The 17606-nt window shown below is 44.0% G+C and overlaps 2 protein-coding genes across 3 annotated transcripts; both read left to right on the top strand.

Annotated features, from left to right (window-relative positions):
* The first annotated feature begins 523 nt into the window (after nt 1–523).
* Nucleotides 524–5183, top strand: LOC140128958 (securin-like). The gene is made up of 6 exons (XM_072150634.1): nt 524–641; nt 1665–1762; nt 2588–2712; nt 4522–4603; nt 4803–4955; nt 5064–5183. The coding sequence occupies exons 2-6, from the start codon at nt 1690–1692 to the stop codon at nt 5132–5134; spliced, it is 504 nt and encodes a 167-aa protein (XP_072006735.1). The 5' UTR covers nt 524–641; nt 1665–1689; the 3' UTR covers nt 5135–5183.
* Nucleotides 5184–11107: 5924 nt separating this feature from the next.
* Nucleotides 11108–16773, top strand: LOC140128957 (securin-like). Of its 2 annotated transcripts, none has more exons than XM_072150632.1 (6): nt 11108–11261; nt 12026–12123; nt 12776–12900; nt 16112–16193; nt 16393–16545; nt 16654–16773. In XM_072150632.1, exons 2-6 carry the CDS (start codon nt 12051–12053, stop codon nt 16722–16724), a joined length of 504 nt encoding a protein of 167 aa, XP_072006733.1. In that variant the 5' UTR covers nt 11108–11261; nt 12026–12050; the 3' UTR covers nt 16725–16773. The 2 variants fall into 2 exon arrangements, with proteins under 2 accessions (XP_072006733.1, XP_072006734.1); XM_072150633.1 differs by lacking the exon at nt 11108–11261 and adding an exon at nt 11471–11482 and having other exon boundaries at nt 12025–12123.
* Nucleotides 16774–17606: the final 833 nt, after the last annotated feature.

Genomic DNA, 17606 nt, shown 5'->3' with positions numbered 1-17606 from the left:
TTTGGTCCCAAGGACAGAAAATGGTCTCGGCGCCAGAAATGTCTCTGCACAGCTCTACAATATTAAATGTGTATCTTCTTTCCTAGAGCAGGTCAGTAACAAAGCCAGTGCAGACACCGACACTTTGTGTAAATGTCCCCCATTGTGTGAAAGTGCCCTCAGGGCGCGTTCACACGTTGCGTTTTGGTTACGTTTTCATTGCGTTGTTTTAAAACGCATTACAACAGCTAAGGAGATTGCCTAATTACGTTACTATTTACATTTGTTAGCGCTATGTTAACGTATGCGTTAACAAAACACATGTGTTAACGCATTGTTATCGCATGCGTTAACATCGCATTACAATGCATTTTGTAAACACAAGTGTTAACAGTATTGTAATTAGGCAAATCACCTCATCTCAACTGTTGTAATGCGTTTTAAAACGCAATGAAAATGCAACCAAAGCGCAACGTGTGAACGTGCCCTCAAAAACCATTGAAAACGCACCATGTGACCACGGCCTAAACACAACATGTAAGCACAGCCTTCCAGTGATGAATCCAGGTGGAGGCAATTGATGTAACGAGCGGCTTAGTATAAAGGACCCAGAGCCGGTCACTTCCTCAGTACATTCTCCTGCTGAGGGAAGTGGTTGTTGGGTAAGTATGGAAAGGTTGTGTGGACAGATATTTGCAGTTGTGAATTATTTTTGGTGGAATTATGAGGGATTTTCCCCTGGAAATGATGTAATCTGTGTCACTATAAGGATTCTCTCTCCAAATTTGCTTGGTGAGTAAAGCCTCAGGCATGTGAGTGTGAGCTTTCTGGGCTGTAATCTGGGTGAGTGTTCCTCACCTCTCCATAGAAAGCTGAGTGGTTGTTCCTGTATTTTAGCAGAATATAGGACATGTCTATATCTTGTCTGTGGGGGCCATGATACAGCTGTGTTGTGCATGATGCCCTATAGTTCAGTATATAGTGCCCTAAGGGTGATGCCACACATGGTGTTTTTAAGCAGTCCGTCCAAAAAAACGCATGCGCAACCTGTCAAATGCATGCATTTTATAACAGACTGCTTAAAAACGGGTTCAAAACGCAATGTGTGGCATCACCCTAACTCTTTACTAGTATCTTGATTATCTTTGAAGTTTTGGCAGCTTTAGCTACTACTCCGTAGGTGCCTGGTGTTGGGGTTCTTCAGATAAATTGTACCTTTCCTTGTGCAGGAACTAGGTGGCTTGGAATCTTAACAAAACCCTTCAATAATTTTACAGAAAAGCGCCATTTGAATAATAAAACTATATTAATGCTAATGTGCCAGAGGTACTTAAGCCATGGCCACACATTCTGCTAGTGTTGTTTTATAATGTGATGCTAGTTCACAGGGGATGGGTCTTGGCCCGCCATCTGTACGCTAGCATCACATTATGAAGGCAACGCTGGCAAAACGGGTGACTGGCCTTCTGCCATTTGAACGCCTCCTGGCTCTGGGTTAAGATGACCAGACAACAAATGGGCATGTTACAGGAGTCTACATCAGTATCTCATGGCAGATGTCCTTTAAATAGTTTTGGCACTCCCTTCATAACACTTGAATGGTTTGGACTAATTTTTGCCAGTATTGAATTGTGGTTAAGGCATTATGTATGAATCTTTTATTACTTGATAACCTTAACTCCTAGTTTTTAAGGACTTGAGCTGAGTATAATGGATGTTCTTCTGCAACTGGAAAAGGAAAATGGAGATGTCTATTCCCACTCCAAGCCCAACCCAGGCTCATGTAAGTTACTTGTGTAATGGCCCAAACTAGGGACCTGTTTATTTCATATATATTCTCCTAATGATCTGACTCGTGGTGATGGCTATAGAATACACTCCTGGTTTTGTCTGGAAGGCTGAGCACTTGGGCTGCTGCCACAGTCATTCTGTCTTTCTTTGTTTTGGAATTCAACTGCCACGGGGAGGGATTTATGCTGATTGTGTCGGTTTTTCGGAGGACACTTGTGCAATTGGTAACAAGCACGTAAACAATGCAAAACATGTGGTGCTTGTTAACTCTTATTTTCAGAGGACAACTGTGCGTTCAGCACAAGCCCATCCACATGTTGCATTGGGTTAACATTTTGGGAACACCACCTAACTGTTCAAAATATGGTGAAGGTCTGGGTTTTGAGGCCAGTGGCACACATGGCGTTTTGGGCTGTTTTTTAAGTAGTCCATTAAAGACGCATGTTTAAAAAACGCATTAGTTTTTTGAAAATGCATCAGTTTTTTGGCCAGTTTTAATTAAGATAATTGGTAAAATCTGTCAAACTGATGCATTTTTCAATGGACTGCATTAAAACGGGTTCAATGCGCCACAGGCTGAGGCTGAAATAAATGGTGCTCATTCCTGGTTGCTGGAAATCCATTAGGACTGTGACAAGCTCCTCCTTCTGGTGTTTGAATTGCATTTCAAAACCCAATACAAACGTCACATGTGATTGTTCCCTAAATCCTGCTTTGGGTGCCCCTATCTAACTAAACTTACAAAAAAAAAAAAAAAAAAAAAAATTTACTGGGCTTTTTATAACTTGGAAGTTGTATTGGTCTTTGTTCTTTCCAGTTACTCGACTTTCTAAAGCTCTGAATGTGAAGTCTGACGGTTTTAATACAGCGAAGCTGCTGCCACACAGGAAAGCCCTAGGAAATGTGAACCAACACGTGCAAGCCAGGCACTGCCCAACAAAGGTGGGTTAAGTTACACGTTTTTAGCGCAAAAATCTGGCGCATCTCGTTAATTTGGTGCATTTATGTGCCTTTTTCTAGCGCACAGCAAAGTTCGGCACTTGGTGGTTTTGAGTCCCTGAGCCTTTTCTGACATAGTGAGTGCCTCCTATACAGATGTTTGCACAGGATCTATCACTAATTTGCGCCTAAAAGACGCAAAATGGGCACAAAAATGCACCTACTCTGAGCAGGTGCGCTTCCAAAAAAAAAATCACTTTTCATTACTAAAACCATAAATTTTGGGTTCCAAAATGAAAACTTCCCTCTATGCAACATGGAAAATACTTTGGAGCAGTTTTAAAATGTAAAATTTCCACAGTAACGACTTTTCTATGGAATCATCTGAGTGATTACTCGGATCTGAGAATATTATCTCAGTTTCCTGTAAATTGTATTAAAAAAGGAAGACTCATTTCAGCAAGAATTTTTATTTTTTTAACATCTGTAACTTTTAGTCCCTGCAGTTACATTACAATGATGGGTTTTTTTTTTTGTGTGCAAAGATGAAGCCCTGAACGTTCTGTCACCTTTTCTCATTCTTTTTTTTCATTATTGGTCGCAAATGAATCGGACATGGGACAATTCCAAAACGCATTTACTAAGGCAGAACAAGAGCCATCATAGATCTCAAGCCAAAAAAGGGAACAAACCAGGCGCAAAAATAGGCGAACCTGAGACCACTATAATTAATGTCCCCCATAATGTTTAATCTAAGGGTACATTCACACAGCGGTATGCCCGCCGTGCGGGCATACCGCCGTGTGCTGGAGAGGAGCAGGAGGTGACCCCTCCTCCCTCCATAATGAATAGCGCCGCACACACGCCAAAAGATAGAGCATGCTTTATCTTTTTGCGGTGTGCGGGCCCAATCAGTGCCACACATGTGTGGCACCGCATCCGCGCCGCTATTGCCGTCTATGGGGACGTACATGCGGCCGCAAATTTGCGGCCGCATGTACGTCCCCGCAGACGGCCATGTGAATGTGCCCTAAGGATGTGGACACATGTTGCAATGAAACTGCAACAGGGAGAGCCTTGTGCCAGTTGCATGAGTTTCCTCTGATACAGATGCAATTGGCACAAGATCCCCTTTATTCTAGTTACATTGTAAGCAAAATGTCTGCACCCTATGGCTATAGTCTCACGTGGTGCTTGTGTTGCATTTGGCAATGCAAATGCCACATGTGAACACTGCCTTGGGGTCCCAAATTACTCACTCTAAGCCAAGTGGACAATAAGGCATTTATAATGAATTATGAATAGCATCTTTGATAAAATTGGCATAACTGTGGTACGAGGACTTGATACACGCTTTGAGATTACCTTGTTGGCTTGGAGTTGAGCAGTGGTGTACTGCATGTTCCACAATGTGGGAAGATGGGCAACCCAACCCACTGATTCAGTTGCAAATCATGTTTGGGATTCTTTATTACTTACATGCCCTATAATGGGTCCCTCTTCAGCAGTGTTCACATGCAGCATTTGAATTGCATCTTGAAACGCAAGTGCTGCAGGGAGAGACTAGGCCCCAATCAGATGCATTTAGGCAGTGGTCACACGTTCCACTAGCTGTCCATTCAAAACCCGACGCTAGCGCACAGTGAGCAGGCCTCGGCCGATCGCATATGTGCTTCCAGGGAAACTCATGCAATCGATGAATGGACTGCTAGCAAAACAAGTGCCCTGTGTTTTACATGCAGATAATGAAGTTGGCTAAAATGCAAGTGTTTAATAATTTACTGCATAACTTTTGTGTTCCTTCAAACCTAGGTACAGCAAAAGGGCCAGGTACATCTAAAGACTAAGAAGACTTATCCAGATATTGAGACCTTCATCCCATACAATCCTCTTGGTATGTGCATGTCTTCACGTTGCAGGTCATGTTCTGTATTACTAACATGGTCACATACTGGAACAGGCCATGGGCTTCATGTACTCTTGGCTTCAAAGGGGTTTCAATAGACTTTGATATTATTGGCCTATTGTAAGGATGGAATCTATGGATCACATGTATAGGGCACTAGCAACTCAACAATGTTCTCTCTGAATAGATTTTGAGACCTTTGAGGTCCCTGAAGAACACCGGCTCAGCGACCGCTGCCTCGCTGGGATCTCGCTGTATATGTCTCTGGTTGATGCAGAACGATTTGAAGCTCTTACTAGTGAGATTCTTTCACCAATGGAATGTGATGTAATAAACTATGGTAAGTCTGTACTACTGTCCTCATGTATTAGAGAACATCTCTCGGGCCTAAATCTTGGCCAGACATCCTATGACTAAATTGCTCTAATGTCCTTAATTGTCTTTTCAGATCCATTTGAGACCTTCAGTCCTGTATTTGAAGACCTCACTATTGACTTGCCTGCTGCCTGTGACTTTTAGTGCCCTGTGATGTGAATATTTAATTTATTAAACATGTTTTTAACTTTAATGTCTTTCTGCTTTATTAAAAGGTGAGGGTTGTCTTACTGTAATTCGGTACACCCCTACATGGGCTCATTATTTGAGTTGTACAGTAGATGCACCTAGATCACATTCCTAGACACTGCACTGTCGTATTTGGTTCTCATCGGAATGTGCTGGATCCCATGCAGGCGTTCAATGTAGTTTATAACCGCGCCTAAGGGTGATGGCACACGTGGCATTTTTGGTTAGTTTTTAAGCAGTCCGTCCAAAAAAACGCACCCGTTTTTGACAGGCTGCTTAAAAACTTGTTCAAAACACCACGTGTGCATCAGCGTTTATATGGTAATCAAAATGTAGGAGGAGAAAAAGTTGGCACTCACCACCTCTTGTAAAATCCTTTTCTTTATTAGTCCATTAAAAACTTGGCGTACACAACAGGGGAGGGTAACAAAGTGGATGCGTTCTTATATCAGGGACGAATCGTTTTGCGCTTAGTTTAGCGCTTCATCTTGCGCGGAAGTAGATATAGCAGATTAGTGAAGTGTAAAGTGAGTGCCAAGACGAGAACACCCCTTTAAGCTATAAAATGGTTGTTTGTGGCCTGTTTTGAAGTTCATGTGATTACTTTAACAAACAGAAGGGAGAAAAAGATCACTGCGATTTTACAAATTCTAAGAGACACAGCTGCAAGCAAACATTAAGGCCGCGGTCACACGTACCTCTAGGCGTCTGTTCATAACGCGACGCTAGCACACAGGGGAGGTCCTTTGCCTGAACTCACATGCGTTTCCAGGGAAACGCATGTGATTAGCCGATCGCATGCTTTTCTCTGGAAACACATGTGCGTTCGGGCCAAGGACCTACCCCTGTGCGCTAGCGTCGCGTTATGAACGGACGTCTAGCGGTAAGTGTGACCTCGGCCTAAAAGAAACGCATGCCTTTTTTAATGTGTTCAAAATGGCAAAACAAAAAATGATACATGTCACTGGGGAAACACATGCGATCAGTAAGGCCCGGGGCCACGCATTCACTTACCGTTGCACAGAGGGGCTGGTCTTGGCCCAATCACGTATGCAGGGAAACGCATGCAATCAATAACCAGGCTTGGTGTCTTGCATTTAACCCCTTAGTGCTCCACACCATACTAGTACGGCGCTGGCTCCTGTGATTAGGGCTCAGTGCAGTACTAATACGGCACAAGGACAACCAGGCTCTTCTGTGTCACCACGGCACATAACGGAAGCAGGAGAACTGATAGCTGCGATTCTTTTCAGTGTGCAGTGTGAACAGCGCTGCACAGTATCTTTAGCGGTAGTTGGGTTGTCTTGGGGCAAGCTAGGTGCATATATTTTTTTTTTTTTTTTGTGTGTGCCCCCCCTTTGCAGCTTGTCCATGTGGATTGGTGCGCATTATTTTGTTAAATATATATAATAAAATAATGCGCACCAATCCACATGGACAAGCTGCAAGGGGGGGCACACAAATTTTTTTTTTTTTTTTTGTGTGCTGGTTAGACGGTAGTTGGGTGCTCATTTTTGTTTCTGGTGTACATTCTTATTTGTGTGGAGTGTCTCTGAAGATGTACACCGTGTTGGAGGCATACAAGTGGAGATGTCCCCTTTTATCCATCATCCATCCCCCGAGTAGGCACCGTAGGGTTCCTGTGCCTGGTACTTCTGTGATTCAAGTGCCTGGGGCTTCCACTGACCACAATGGGTATCCCCATGTATAAATTTGACACAGCAGGGCTCCGAGTAGTTGACTTTTTAAAGTTTTTTTATTATTATGAGGAGCTGTTGAATTGTAGTCCAGACCAATCTCTACGCTGCACAGCATATTGCCCAAAACCCCTCTTAATTTTATGCACGACCCTACAGGTGGACCCCTGTCACTGCAGCAGAGATGGAGAAGTATTGGGGCAGAATACTTATGGGGATTGTAAAGAAGCCCGCAATCAGGCACTACTGGAGCACAGACATTCTGTGCCACACCCCGATGTTCCGCATGGCAATTAGCAGGATGCGCTTTGAAGCCATCCATAAGTTTATGCACTACACTGACAACACACAGTGCCCACCCAGAGATGACCCCAGTTAAGATTGTTTAAGGTCAGGCCCATATTGGATCATTTAGTGCCAAGTCCCTGGTACAATTTAAAGGGAGACTTCAATTCTGCCAGTACCTGCCCAGTAAGAGGTCAAGGTATGGCATGAAGCTGTATAAGCTGTGCAAAAGTTCATCGGGCTATACCTGCAAGCGGGGGCGTTGCTAGGGTTGTAAAAGATCCGGGGCACGGGCCCCAATACATATGTAGCGCTCTTTTAGTAATGCCCCCTCCTGTACATAACCCCTCACATAACAACTTTACTGACAGTGTATACAGCTACAGAAACACCAGAGAAATCCCTACTTTTTCCCTCCAGTGACTGCAGGTGACGTCTCCTCCATCTTCTCCATTAGGCATCACCACATCTTATGTTATTCATTGTCCCTACATCTTGGTTCCCTGGCAGTGTTATCCTGCTGCCGCCCCTAACAATCTCCCCAAATACTGTAAGGCTGCGCTCACACTTTGTCTTGCATTTAAACAAAACCAGGGGCGTGTTACCCATCACGCCCCAACAGTAAGTAATGTGCCCCAAACAGCCCCCCCAGTAATGTCCCCACACAGCCCCCTAGTAAGAAAAGTGCCCCACACAGCCCCCTCAGTAAGTAATGTGCCCCACACAGCCCCCTCAGTAAGTAATGTGCCCCACACAGCCCCCCCAGTGAGAAAAGTGACCCACACAGCCCCCCAGTAAGAAAAGTGCCTCACACAGCCCCCCCCCCCAGTAAGAAAAGTGCCTCACACAGCCCCCCCCCAGTAAGTAAAGTGCCTCACACAGCCCCCCCCCAGTAAGTAAAGTGCCTCACACAGCCCCCCCCCCAGTAAGTAAAGTGCCTCACACAGCCCCCCCCCAGTAAGTAATGTGCCTCACACAGCCCCCCCCAGTAAGTAATGTGCCTCACACAGCCCCCCCCAGTAAGTAATGTGCCTCACACAGCCCCCCCAGTAAGTAATGTGCCTCACACAGCCCTCCAGCCCTCCCCCCTTATTCTCCCCCTTCCCTATCATGTCTCCCCCTTCCCTATCATGTCTCCCCCTTCCCTATCATGTCTCCCCTGCACTGCTTTCCCCGGCAGGTCATGTGACCATGACATCATCACAGGTCCTTCAGCCTCTGTGACTATTATTCACCGGAGGCTGAGCTGCTGGGGAAAGCAGTGACAGCAAACTTTCTCATCGTTCTCTGTTGAGAGAGGGTAGGATTACCGGGGAGATCCGGGGCACAATACATGAGCACACCACCACCCCTGTCCCAGTACAAGGTACCAGTACAGAAACCCCAGACTGTATTTTGGATTATAACATGTACATAGGGCGGGTGGACTTGTCGGACCAGGTGCTTCAGCCGTACAATGCCATGCGGAAGTCGGGGGTGTGGTACAAGAAGCTGGTTGTAAGCGTCATGCAGATAGCACTATATAATGCTTATTTGCTACATCAATGTGCAGGCCAGAGGGGAACTTTCCTGGAATTTCAAGAGGTGGTAATAAAGTACTTTCTTTTTGGAGACCAGGAAGGGGGGGGGGGGGGGTGCCAGCATGTCTGGAAGCGAGGCCACATCACGCATTGTAACAGGGCAGCAGTTTCCAGAAAGTTCCACAAACTGCCAAGAAGGGAAGGACACAGAAGAGGTGCAGGGTGTGCTCCAAAAAAGGCATTCGGAAGGACACCATTTACCATTGTGGGACATGCCCAGAAAAAACAGGACTATATATGAAAGATTTCTTCCGAATTTATCATACATCCCTGGATCCATGTTGTTACCGTGATGTACTATGCACAGCTTATACATCATGTCACATGCCGCACCTTCCCTTCTAAGCCCTGTCATGTGCCCAGCCTGTAGATTACTGCCCCATATGGGGTATTGCTGTACCCGGGAAAACATGCATCATGATTTTTGGGGTGTTTGTCTCCATGGCAGCAGTTGGGCACAAGATGACATAATGGATATTTTTTACTATGCACAATTCTTTATGCATTTTTGGGGGTCTAACTGTTGGGTTAAAATTCTAACTATACCCCTAGATTAATTCATGGAGGGGTATAGTTTACAAAATAGGGTCAGTACTTAGTTTCTATTGTACTGGTCCCTATTGGCATCTACAAAAGCTTCATGATGTGAAAAAGAAAAAAAAAAAAAAAGTACAATCTCTGTGATCCAAATGCAAGTTATTCCCTTTTGAGCCCTGCCGTGTCTCCATCCTACAGATTATTTCCATAAACGGGGTAACCTGCAGAATGATTTGATGCGTTTCTCCCCAGTGGCATGAGTTGGGCAAAATACTTTTGTCACTACAGTGGCATATTTGATAAATTGCAATACAATTTTTTTCCATATAAAAAAATATGGAACCTGAGAGTGCGTTCACACGTTGCGCTTTGGTTGCGTTTTCATTGCGTTTTAAAACACATTGCAACAGCTGAGATGAGGTGATTTGCCTAATTACATTACTGTTAACGTTTCCGTTTACAAAATGCTTTGTAAACACGATGTTAACGTATGCGTTAACAAATGTAAACAGTAATGTAATTAGGCAAATCACCTCCCCTCAGCTGTTGTAATGCGTTTCCAACGCAATGAAAACGCAGGACAAAACAAAACATGTGAACGCGCCCTAAGAGATGTGGCACACGTGATGTTTTTAACCCGTTTTCAAGAAGTCTGTTAAACAAAGCATGCGTTTTTTAAAACACATCAGTTTTTTTAGTTTTTCTCCATTTTTACCCAGTTATGATAATTATGATTGGAAAAAACTGACAAACAGATACGTTTTCAAAAACACATGTGTTTTTTAAACAAACTGCTAAAAAACGGGTTCAAAACGCCACGGGTACCACCACCCTAAGGGCGCATTCAGACATTCCGCTAGCTTTCATAACACAACGTTAGCGCAGAGGGGGTGGGGCGATCACATATGCGTTTCCAGAGAAACGCATGCGTTTCCTGGGATGTTGCAACGTATGGCATTTTCAACCCGTTTTTTGGTCCGTTTTTAAGCAGTCTGTTAAGGCCGCGGTCACACGTACCGCTAGACGTCCGTTCATAACGCGACGCTAGCGCACAGGGGGAGGTCCTCGGCCCCAACGCACATGCGTTTCCAGAGAAACGCATGCGATCGGCTTAACAATCGCATGCGTTTCCCTGGAAACGCATGTGCATTCGGCCGAGGACCTCCCCCTGTGCGCTAGCGTCGCGTTATGACGGACGCCTAGCGGTACATGTGACCGCGGCCTAAAAAAAACACATGCGTTAAAAAACTGGTTTTACCAATTATTATTTACCAACGTTTTTGACAGGTTTTATCTTAATTAAAACTGGTCAAAAATGGATGTGTTTTCAAAAAACGCATGCTTTTTTAACGCATGCGTTTTTGGACGGACTGCTTAAAAACTGACTAAAAACTGGTTCAAAACACCATGTGTGGCATCACTCTGAGGGCGCGTTCACACGTTGCGCATCGATTGCGTTTAAAATTCATTACAACAGCTGAGGAGAGGTGATTTGCCTAATTACACTACTATTTACATTTGTTAACGTGATGTTAACACATGTTAACAAAACAATGTGCTAGGCGTTAACATCGCCTTTACAATGCGTTTTATAAACGCACATGTTAACAGTAATGTAATTAGGCAAATCACCTCTCCGCAGCTGTTGTAATGCGTTTTAAAATGCAATGAGCACAATGTGTGAACGTGCATTCGTTTTAGCAGATGCAGTGTAAACACAAGGTAACTTCAGCATGTGATCAAGGCTAAAGTCTTTGGAAAGCGTCAAAACTGCAACAAAAAAACGCAACGCATTGTGTAAAAGCGCCCTCAAAACACATTGAAAACGCATCATGTGACCGCGGCCTAAACACAAAATATAAACGCAGCCTTCCAGTGATCAGTCCAGGTGGAGGCAATTGATGTAACGAGCGGCTTAGTATAAAGGACCCAGAGCCGGGCACTTCCTCAGTACATTCTCCTGCTGAGGGAAGTGGTTGCTGGGTAAGTATGGAGAGGTTGTGTGGACACATAGGTGTAGTTCTTGTGAATTATTTTTGGTGGAATTATGGTGGATTTTCCCCTGGAAATGATGTAATCTGTATCACTATAGGGTTTCTCTCTCCAGCTTTGCCTGGTGAGTAAAGCCTCAGGCACATGAGCTTTCTGGGCTGTAATCTGGGTGAGTGTTCCTCACCTCTCCATAGAAAGCTGAGTGGTTGCTGCTGTAATTTGGCAGAATATAGGACCTGTCTATATTTTGCATAGTGACCCCCGGCTTGGCCAAGGTGTGGTGAGACCCCATTTCCTCACCACATTGTCTCTAGGTGCCATAGACCTCTATGGGGGCCATGATACAGCTGTGTTGTGCATGATGCCCTATAGTTCAGTATATAGTGCCCTGACTCTTCACTAGTACTGAATATCTTTGAAGTTTTGGCAGCTTCAGCTACTACTCCATAGCTTCATCTATGCCAAAGTTGCCTGGTGTTGGGGTTTCTGTCTGTACACTAGGTCATATTATGAATGCAACGCTAGCGGAATGTGTTCTGCCATTTGAACCCCTCTAGGCTCTGGGGTAAGATGACCAGACAACAAATGGCCATGTTACAGGAGTCTACATCAGTATCTCATGGCAGATGTCGTTTAAATAGTTTTGGCACTCCCTTCATAACACTTGAATGGTTTGGACTAATTTTTGCCAGTATTGAATTGTGGTTAAGGCCTTATGTATGAATCTTTTATTACTTGATAACCTTAACTCCTAGTTTTTAAGGACTTGAGCTGAGTATAATGGATGTTCTTCTGCAACTGGAAAAGGAAAATGGAGATGTCTATTCCCACTCCAAGCCCAACCCAGGCTCATGTAAGTTACTTGTGTAATGGCCCAAACTAGGGACCTGTTTATTTTTTATATATATATATATATATATATATTCTCCTAATGATCTGACTCGTGGTGATGGCTATAGAATACACCCCTGGTTTTGTCTGAAGGCTGAGCACTTGGGGTGCTGTCAGTCTTTTTCTTTGTGTTTTGGAATTCAACTGCCACGGGGAGGGGATTATCGGCTTTTCAGAGGACACTTTAGCAATTGGTAACAAGCATGTAAACAATGCAAAACTTGTGGTGCTTGTTTACTAGCTGATTTTTCAGCAGACAAATGTGCGTTTGGCACAAGCCCCTCCACGTGTTGCACTAGGTTAACATCTCAGGAACATCGCCTAACTGATCAAAATATGGTGAAGGGCTGGGTTGTTAGGCCAGTGGCACACGTAGCATTTGAACTTCTTTTTGGGCCATTTTTAAGCAGTCCGTTAAACGCATGAGTTTTTTTAAATTAGGATAATTGGTAAAACCTGTCAAAAAAAAGTCACATGTGATTGTTCCCTAAATCCTGCTTTGGGTGCCCCCCATCGAACTAAAATTACAAAAAAAAATTTCTGCACGGAGACAAGATATTCAGCTTTTTATAACTTTTTTTTTTTTTTTTTTTGTATTGGTCTGTTCTTTCCAGTTACTCTACTTTCTAAAGCTCTGAATGTGAAGTCTGACGGTTTTAATACAGCGAAGCTGCTGCCACACAGGAAAGCCCTAGGAAATGTGAACCAACACGTGCAAGCCAGGCACTGCCCAACAAAGGTGGGTGAGGTTACACATAGCCTCTGATTACAAATGAGGGGGGGGGGGATCGATTGTATAAGCATTTTCAGTGGGCGCCCCTGTTTACAGTTGGGTTGAGCAAAGCTAAACGTCATAATGTTGTCCAATCTGTTTAACCCCCTTCACGCTCTGCACGATCCGCCACAGAGCTATGAAGAGGGCTCATGGGCCCTTTTCATACAGTGATGAGCTTTGCTGCATGTTGCAGCAAAGACCCATCGCTATCACCCACGGTCAGTGCTTGCACCAATTGCGGGTGTTAACCTCTTCTTTGCCACCACCGGCACTTGTTTCTTCAGATCTTCTCTCCCCCGAACGTCATCGGGGGCAGCGATCAGTTGCCATGACAGCCTCAGGTCCTCATCAGATCAGGGACTCGTTATAATGAATCATATGCAAAAACTCCATATCCTGCAATACAGTAGTATTGCAGTATATGGTAGGAACAATCTGACTATCTAGGGTTAATGTACCCTAGAGGGTCTAAGAAATGGTGAAAAAAAAGTTTAAAAATTCTAATCAACCACCCCCTTCCCTAGAACTGATATAAAACATAATAAACAGTAAAAATAAAACCCAATAGGTATCGCCACATCCCAAAATGCTAGATCTATCAAAATATAAAAACAGTTATAACCTTCGGTGACCTCTGAAATGGGAAATTGTGCCCAAATGTCTGAAATGTGACTTTGGATCCCTTTTTTTTTTTTTTTTTTTTTTTTTTTTTTTTTTTTTGTCATATAAAATGTTGCACAGTCCTCAAAATTGTAGCAATGAAAACATCCACTCATTTCGCAAAAATGATACAAATCACACAGCTCCGTACACCAAAGTATGAAAGTTATGATTGCAAAAATTTTATTTCAAAGATTCGTTTGATTTTTTGTGTATATATTAAAACACAATAAAACCTGTATTAATTTGGCATCACCGTAATTGTACTGAACCGAATAGTGTTATTTGGAGCGCAGAGTGAGTCTTAAAAACTGAGACCACAAGAATGTTGCCCACATGCGATTTTAAATTTTTCCACACCTGTACTAGGAAGCAGGAAAAAATTTCAAGACATGTTGTAATAAATAACATCATGAAAAAGTAAAACTTGTTACGCACAAAACAAGCCCTCACACAGCTCTGTACATGTAAAAAATGAAAAAGTTAAGGATTTTTGAAGGTGGAGGGGGGAAAACCCTGCATCCTTAAGGGTTTAAGGATGTGGACACATGCTGCAAAAAACCTGGAACAGTGAGAGCTTTGTGCTGATTGCATCGGTTTCAGAGGAAACTCATGTAATTGGCACAAGATCCCCTCTATTCTGGTTACATTGTAAGCTAAATGTTTGTCTGCACCCTATGGCTACATTCTCACATGGCATTTGTTGCATTTGGTAATGCAAATGCCACATGTGATCACTGCCTTGGGGTCCCAAATTACTCCACTCTGATAAAATTGGCATAATTCAGTAGAAATGTCTTATTGTCCACTTGGCTTATTGTTGCTATTCATAACTGTGGTATGAGGACTTTATACACGCTTTGAGATTACCTTGTTGGCTTGGAGTTGAGCAGTGGTGTACTGCATGTCCCACAATGTAGGAGGATGGGCAACCCAACCCACTGGTTCAGTTGCAAATTGTGTCAGATGTTTGGGGTTTTATTTATTTTTCTTTTTGGGGCTCCATTACTAATGACCTGCCCTATAATGGCTTAAATATCGAGAGAAAAAAGAATGTCTCGCATGTCGTGGCAATCCTGAGGTAGTGAAGGCTTTGTTGGAGATGCACACGTGTTGCTGGCTTGGTTATCCAAAGTAATTAAAAATTCCGTGCCACTTCCGATTAAAAATTCAAAGAGACTTTATACATTTAGTCCATAAAGTCTCTTTGAATTTTTATCGGAAGTGCCACGGACCTTCTTTCTTTGAATTTCCCTATAATGGGTTCCTCTTCAGCAGTTTCCCATTAAACGCTCTGATGCAGTGTTCACATGCAGCATTTGAATTGCATCTTGAAACACAAGTGCTGCAGGGAGAGACTAGGCCCCAATCAGATGTGCAACATCCCCCACTGGGGCCTAGCCTTTTCTTGAGGCCTGGAGACAGCCGGGGCCCGCAGTACCTGAGTGGCTGGCGGTTGCGGCCTAAGCACGCTTGTGTCACGGTGCTTGGTATGGGGAACCGGAGGGCTGTCCTACAGCCTGGCAGGTCTCCAGCAGGGTGGTGTTGGCAAGAAATGATGAGGGAGAGGCTGCTGTAGTGGATCTCCCTGGGGCAACCCTTTGGTGTCTAGAGTGAGTCTCTGTGTAGTGGACAGGGTGCCGGTGATGATGGCAGCTGTAGTAGCAGGGACCAGATGGAGGCAGACGTTGAACAAAAACAACTTGCAGTTCTTTATTGGAACCGACAGGAACATCAGCAATGTGCCTTTAACAGAATGGTAGAGTACTGGAGAGGTACTTGGAGGGAGCCACAGGATGTAGATCACCAGCCTGGGTGCAATGGCAGGCTGGGAGGTAGCTGTGTCCTGGAAGGATGCTTCAGCTTTATCCTGGATTGCTTCAGGTATCACCCTTGAAGGTAGGATGATACCCCTTTCCTCTCTCTGTCTAACTTGTTCAGACTCCCTGGTCTGACTGGAACTCTAAGAGTGTTCTCTAGAACATTCCTGGCCAGGGGTTTTATTATCTCCCCTTGGTCAGGTGGTGGCTGCTCCTCCAATTACCTCTCAGCTCACAGACAGGATGCAATACATGTGATTGGCTGACACATATGACATCACATAAAACAGTTAACTCCTGCCTTACCAGGCAGGATCTACCACTGCAATGTTCCCCTGTGTCCTATAAGGACTATGTAGTGACATGCTGTGGGGCTGACTAGACCCTACACCGGCTGCAAGCTACATGGTGGGACATATTCGCAAACACTGCTCTGCCTTGCATCGGTGAGGTTGTTGCAGATGCATTTAGGCAGTGGTCACACGTTCCACTAGCAGTCAATTCATAACCCGACGCTAGCGCACAGTGAGCAGGCCTCGGCCGATCCCACATGCATTTCCAGGGAAACTTGTGCAATCGATGAATGGACTGCTAGCGGAACAAGTGCCATGTGTTTTACATGCAGATAATGAAGTTGGCTAAAATGCAAGTGTTTAATAATTTACTGCATAACTTTTGTGTTCCTTCAAACCTAGGTACAGCAAAAGGGCCAGGTACATCTAAAGACTAAGAAGACTTATCCAGATATTGAGACCTTCATCCCATACAATCCTCTTGGTATGTGCATGTCTTCACGTTGCAGGTAATGTTCTGTATTACTAACATGGTCACATACTGGAACAGGCCATGGGCTTCATGTACTCTTGGCTTCAAAGGGGTTTCAATAGTCTTTGATATTGTTGGCCTATTGTAAGGATGGAATCTATGGATCACATGTATAGGACATTAGCAACTCAACAATGTTCTCTCTGAATAGATTTTGAAAGCTTTGAGGTCCCTGAAGACCACCGGCTCAGTGACCGCTGCCTTGCTGGGGTCTCGCTGTATATGTCTCTGGTTGATGCAGAACGATTTGAAGCTCTTACTAGTGAGATTCTTTCACCAATGGAATGTGATGTAATAAACTATGGTAAGTCTGTACTACTGTCCTCATGTATTAGAGAACATCTCTCGGGCCTAAATCTTGGCCAGACATCCTATGACTAAATTGCTCTAATGTCCTTAATTGTCTTTTCAGATCCATTTGAGACCTTCAGTCCTGTATTTGAAGACCTCACTATTGACTTGCCTGCTGCCTGTGACTTTTAGTGCCCTGTGATGTGAATATTTAATTTATTAAACATGTTTTTAACTTTAATGTCTTTCTGCTTTATTAAAAGGCCAGGGTTGTCTTACTGTAATTCAGTACACCCCTACATGGGGTCATTATTTGAGTTGTACAGTAGATGCTACCTAGATCACATTCCTAGACACTGCACCATAGCATTTGGTTCCTATCAGAATGTGCTGGATCCCATGCAGGTGTATAATGCAGTGTATAACAGCTCCTAGGGCCGCGGTCACATGTTCCGCTAGAAGGTCGTTCATAATGCAACACTAGTGCACAAGGGGCAGGCCTCAGCCCGATCGCATGTGTTTCTCTGGAAATGCATATGCGATCGGGCTATCGATCTTATGCGATTCCCTGGAAATACATGTTACTGGCCAATGCCCACCCCCTGTGTGCTAGCGTCGTGTTATGAACGGACTGCTAGCGGAACCTGTGAGCTAAGGGTATTTGGACCGTTTTAAAAAGTTTAAGACTGAAACTGCATGCTTAAAAACATTGTGGGGCATAGCTAAATGCACGCTTGCGTGTTTTATTGTTTTTTTTTCCACTTTCTTTGACCATCTAGGGTACATTAACCCAAGATAGTCAGATCGTTCCTACCATATACAGTTGTATTGCAGTATATGGCGTTTCTGCACACTATACATTACAATGAGCCACAGGCTCATTGTAAAAAAAAAAAAAAAAAAAAAAAAAAAGGTAGATAGATGTGATGGATGGATAGATATGTATTTGATTGATGGATGGATAGATATGTGATTGATTGATCAGACGAAGACCCGAGGCTACAATGGCAACTGATCGCTGCCCCCGATGACGTTCGGGGGAGCAACTATCGAAGGTAACATGGGGGCGCCCAC

The sequence above is a fragment of the Engystomops pustulosus genome, chromosome 4 (genome assembly GCF_040894005.1).
Source record: "Engystomops pustulosus chromosome 4, aEngPut4.maternal, whole genome shotgun sequence".
Taxonomy (NCBI): Eukaryota; Metazoa; Chordata; class Amphibia; order Anura; family Leptodactylidae; genus Engystomops; species Engystomops pustulosus.
This window is presented reverse-complemented; position numbering and strand designations above follow the sequence as displayed.

Coding starts and splice junctions, on each gene's coding strand:
- LOC140128958 (XM_072150634.1), top strand. CDS start 1,690: ATGGATGTTCTTCTGCAACTGGAAAAGGAAAATGGAGATGTCTATTCC. Junction 1,763..2,587: donor CAAGCCCAACCCAGGCTCAT/GTAAGTTACTTG, acceptor TGTTCTTTCCAG/TTACTCGACTTTCTAAAGCT. Junction 4,956..5,063: donor ATGTGATGTAATAAACTATG/GTAAGTCTGTAC, acceptor TTGTCTTTTCAG/ATCCATTTGAGACCTTCAGT.
- LOC140128957 (XM_072150632.1), top strand. CDS start 12,051: ATGGATGTTCTTCTGCAACTGGAAAAGGAAAATGGAGATGTCTATTCC. Junction 16,194..16,392: donor CATCCCATACAATCCTCTTG/GTATGTGCATGT, acceptor CTCTCTGAATAG/ATTTTGAAAGCTTTGAGGTC. Junction 16,546..16,653: donor ATGTGATGTAATAAACTATG/GTAAGTCTGTAC, acceptor TTGTCTTTTCAG/ATCCATTTGAGACCTTCAGT.